This window comes from Arachis ipaensis, chromosome B05, assembly GCF_000816755.2.
Source record: "Arachis ipaensis cultivar K30076 chromosome B05, Araip1.1, whole genome shotgun sequence".
NCBI lineage: Eukaryota > Viridiplantae > Streptophyta > Magnoliopsida > Fabales > Fabaceae > Arachis > Arachis ipaensis.
In genome coordinates this window covers 15,070,710-15,075,599 of record NC_029789.2, presented here as the reverse complement: position 1 = coordinate 15,075,599, position 4,890 = coordinate 15,070,710, and the positions used below count along the sequence as shown (strand labels likewise).

Here is a 4,890-nt window from a genome sequence, read left to right as displayed (position 1 = left end):
AAAAATTATGTGACATATTGATATTGATTTAATAAAGAGTGTAAGTTAAGAGTATAATAATATTCCTTAATACATTTTTTTTAATATTTAACACTTTAGTAAATATTTTATGAATTCTTGATGAGGCACTTATTATCTAATATAAATTCATTATTCCCATCCATTTTAAGAATGTCCGAAATTTTTCATATAATTAACTTTTCACTAAATTAATGAGATAGATTTATACTATCGATTATAATAATTTATTTTATCTATAACTTAGTTAGGTGGCTTTTTCATATTATTAATTATTAATTAATATAAGTACTTATTATAACCATGACTTGAACAGTATTAAAACAGATACAAATAAACACAAGAGGCAATAATAGGTTTTAGTTTTTAGTTAACATGTACACCAATGATACAAGTTAACATTATTAATTAAAAAATTTATTATAAAATATGTATAATAAAAAATATAATTAAAATTAGTGTATAAAAAAATATTAAAAATTTTAAATTTATAAAAAAAAGAGAAAAAACTGATGAATGGACTAATTTGATGCACGACATTCAATTTCAGGGACTAAAATGAGTCATTTGATGCAAAATAAGGGACCAATTTGATGCACATGTAACGATGATATAGTGGATGACATGTGGACAAATAGCATTGCGACACATGGCATAATCTGACACGTGACTAAATAGCATTGTGACACGTGGCATACATATCCATGTCAGCATGCCACGTGCCATTGACCGACACATCATCATACCGTTACACGTGGCCAAACCATGAGGTGACACGTGTCACCAAATGCCCACGTCATCGCGTTGTTAACAGAAAACGGGTCAGGAACCACTATGGTGCAATTTTTTCAATTTCAGGGACATAATTGGTGCAATTGGAATCTCAGGGACAATTTTAGTGCATGGCGTCAATCTTAGGGGCCACTTTGGGGATTTACTCACATTTCAAAACATCTCTTAAATATCTCAAAACACAAATTTTACTCTATTAAACCTTTTACCCATTTGTAAATTCTAGGTCCGCAGCACCTCACATTACTTCTTTGTTGCCGCGCAGCCCGCGCTCCTCCTCTGCGCCGCTCCTTCCTCCTGCGCTCTTCACCCGTCCCACGCTCCTACTTCGAGCTGTGCTCCTTTGTCACGCCGCGCTCTCTTTCCGTTTCGTGCTCTTCTAATAAAAGATTCTATCTTTTTAATATATATTCTTGTTTGTATTTGAGGAAGAAAACTCCATTTTTTGTAAGAATAATTTTAAAGTTATCATAGCTAAATAATAACCGCCATTTTTACATTTTTCTCTTTATAATTTTTGATAATTTTAGATGTGTTTACAAAATATTTAGTTTGTTATTTATTATTTTAAATGTGTTTACTTATTTTTACCAAAAAAAAAATTATATTATATGTATTTTTGGATGTGTTTTAATATATTTTATTTATTATTTATTATTTTAGATGTGTCTTGAATATAATTAAAAAATTATATTATAAATCAAATCATTTCTTCAAAAAGACACCACTAACAAACTACAAATAACTATTTACTTTTAAAATAAACATCATTGAAAAATGAATGTCACAGTGATAGAATTAATTATCTGTTTTTTCTTTATTTTATTTTAGTTTTTTGTCTTTACCTTTCAAGCTTTGTTGACTATATATTAGAATTATGGTCAGTTTGAACTGGCTTTTAAAAAAATTTCTTATTTTTTTATTTAAAAAAACAATTTTAACAACAAAAAATATTAAACATTTGGATAGGGATGCATTTTAAAAAGAGTTTTCAAATTAAATAGTAAAAATGTCTTTTTTTTAAAGCAAGGTATATTTAACTTAAAAAAAAGTAAATAATTTACCTTTTTTAATAAAAATATTTTTTTAGAAGGCGTATTCAAATAGGTTTTAAATTGAATAAAAATATTTTATTTAAAAAAAACTTTTTTCACTTAAAAAAAATCAATCCAAACTAATTTTTAGTGTCAGTAAACCTAACAATACTTAATAAAAAAATAAATAAATTAAATGAGAATTCTATATTAGTGAGGTGCATATAAAAAGATAGTGGTCTGTGTTTAATTAGTTTAAAATAATTTTTTAAAATATGTTTTTAACTTTCCAAAATAAAATAACTAGTCATACCTTACAGTCAACATAGCATGCAATAGCATGCAATAACACCCAGAAAAGAAAATCAACAAAACATTTCCCTAGAGAATAATCATCAAGAACATCATAGTAAATGTTCAAGCATCTACACCATTCAGATATTAAATTTCTCATATGCAGATAGAATGATAATCAAAGCGACCAAATTCCCAATAAAATAAATTAAAAGAAAAAGAAATTCACACGTAAATTAAATGTTCGAGCTCTCATTCACATCATGTTTGAATATGGAAGAATGAAGTTAAATAGAATAAGCAACAAATAAAGAAATTTAAAGAATAGTGTAATTTAGCTAGCATTGCATAGACGATCCTTTAGAACAAGCAACAATCAAATCAACGGTCCAAAGGCAACATCGGATGGAAGCAGTGGCACGATCGTAGGTCCGCCACGTCGCAAGTCCCATTACAAAGACATTTCTTCTAGCACCTTCTTGGCTATGCTTCTTTTGTTTTCCATATTTGCCCCCCTGCCTTATCCCCATATCATGAGAGTGGGCCCCAGAAATATTGCCCTTTTCATTTTACCTTTTCCTTTTTTTTCTCTCTCGAAGCCACCAGGCCAAGGCTCCTTTTCTCTATCCTCTATCACACTAACACCTTCGAAACTTCTGGAAACCACAAATAACCTAACTCCCTCCCTCCTCTTTCTCAACGGCCTAACTGGTGATTATCTGCTTCAACAGACTCCGACCCTAATTCATATAAACCAAGGTAACTAATCTTCATCCTCAATCAATATAATACAACATAACCAGTGGTATTATTTTCTTTTTAGTATATGCTTCTAGAATAATAATAATAATAGCAATAATAATAATTAAAAAAAAAAATAGGAACCGTGCTTAGCTAAGCTTATGTCATTCAATTTGTTGCAGCGGCGAAACATCAAATTCAAACAGTTAGAGCAATTAACTTCGTCGTTTTTACGAAACTCGGAGGAGCATAAATGGCGAGCAGGTAGCTAGAGGTTAAGTTTGCAGATCTGAAACCAAAGAGCATATGACGCCATTGCCGGTGGAGCAGACGGGCGAATCAGGGGCGACGGAGTCACAGAGATCCATTCCGACGCCGTTTCTGACGAAGACGTACCAGCTGGTGGACGATCCGTCTGCTGATGACCTAATTTCATGGAACGAAGATGGCACCACCTTTATTGTTTGGCGACCAGCTGAATTCGCTCGAGATTTGCTTCCCAAGTATTTCAAGCACAACAACTTCTCCAGCTTCGTTCGCCAGCTCAACACCTACGTAATCATTATTTCTTTCCTTCTTCATGGATTTTCTTCACAGCCAAACAGCTTTTCTTATCTTATATTACCTTTACTTGTGCAGGGATTTCGCAAGGTCGTACCTGACCGCTGGGAATTCGCTAATGAATGTTTCCGGCGAGGGGAGAAAGGTTTGCTTCGCGACATACAGAGGCGTAAAATATCGCCGGCAGCTGGTGACAATAACGTGGTGACGGTTGCCATGGCAGCACCGGGGAGAGTGGTGTCGCCTACGCCGACGAATTCCGGCGACGAACAGGTACTATCCTCGAACTCATCTCCGATTGCTCCTCCTGCTGCTGCGCAACACAACAATAATAGTAAAAATACAGTGCACCGCACTACCAGTTGCACCAGTGGACCCGAGCTATTAGAAGAGAACGAGAGGCTTAGGAAAGAGAATGGTCAAATGAAAAACGAGTTGAGTCAATTGAGAGGTTTGTGTAATAAAATACTGGCGTTGATGTCAAACTATGCTTCTCGTTCTTCAGCGCAATTACTAGACTCCTCTGCAAGTGGCGTCGCCGCCGCGGTAGTTGAAGGGAAAGTGGCGTTGGAGCTTTTGCCTGAGAAGGGGGTTCCATGTGCTGTTGACACCGCCGAAGCGGAGGTTCCCAAGTTGTTTGGGGTTTCCATTGGGATGAAACGTTCTAGAACCGAAAGCGAGGCTGAAATTGAAAGAGAAGATCACAATCAAACGCAAACACAAAGGCAAACACAGTCATCACAGGAACCTGAACGCGGGTCAGATGTGAAATCTGAGCCGTTGGATGGGGACGGATCGGATGATCAGGACCCTCGATGGGTCGAGCTTGGGTAATATTGTGTAGATTTCACGAATTGGGAAAGGCGGTGTTTGGCTGTTGGTTAGTTGTTAGTATGCGGCCAAAACCACGTTTGGTATACAGCAAACCAAATTTGCCAAATGTCGGCCACACCACACCGTTGGTGCTGCCAAGTGTGCCAACGAAATAGGGCAATTCCATGTTGGATGCTGCTGCTGTGATGTTGCGTTAGCGTGATTTTTGGTGTGGCTTTAGATGGATAAAAACTACATTTTAGAGATTACTTAAGTTTGTACATATGTAAACTTTAGGTAATTTAATTTAATTGGTGGAAATTTTTGGTTTTTTTTATATGGATAGAAGTAGTGTGTACTATATTTTTATTAGAAGATTAGTTTTTTTTTTAAATATAGAGTTAATTTTTTTTAAATTGTTATTAAACAAATTAGATGGTTAAATTTATTTAGAGGAGAAGAGGCGAATGAAATTTGAGTATTTGATTTAGGTGAAGTATACAAATCTAAAAGGTCAAATTTGTATATTATAAAATTTTTAAAATTTCAAGTACACAAATTTAAAAATGAAATTAGTATAAATTTGTTGATTTGATTTGTGTCCTCTAGACTTTAGTTAAATACATCAAATTTCAAT

General features: G+C 34.1%; 1 protein-coding gene across 2 annotated transcripts; it reads left to right on the top strand.

Annotated features, from left to right (window-relative positions):
• Positions 2,350-4,589, top strand: LOC107643058 (heat stress transcription factor B-2b). 2 transcript variants are annotated; one of them, XM_016346601.2, is made up of 3 exons: positions 2,356-2,897; positions 3,062-3,434; positions 3,519-4,589. In XM_016346601.2, exons 2-3 carry the CDS (start codon positions 3,186-3,188, stop codon positions 4,272-4,274), a joined length of 1,005 nt encoding a protein of 334 aa, XP_016202087.1. In that variant the 5' UTR covers positions 2,356-2,897; positions 3,062-3,185; the 3' UTR covers positions 4,275-4,589. The 2 variants fall into 2 exon arrangements, with proteins under 2 accessions (XP_020978786.1, XP_016202087.1); XM_021123127.1 differs by having other exon boundaries at positions 2,350-2,897; positions 3,062-4,589.

Excerpts from the sequence above, each read along its gene's own strand:
- LOC107643058 (XM_021123127.1), top strand. The coding sequence starts at position 3,186 with ATGACGCCATTGCCGGTGGAGCAGACGGGCGAATCAGGGGCGACGGAG.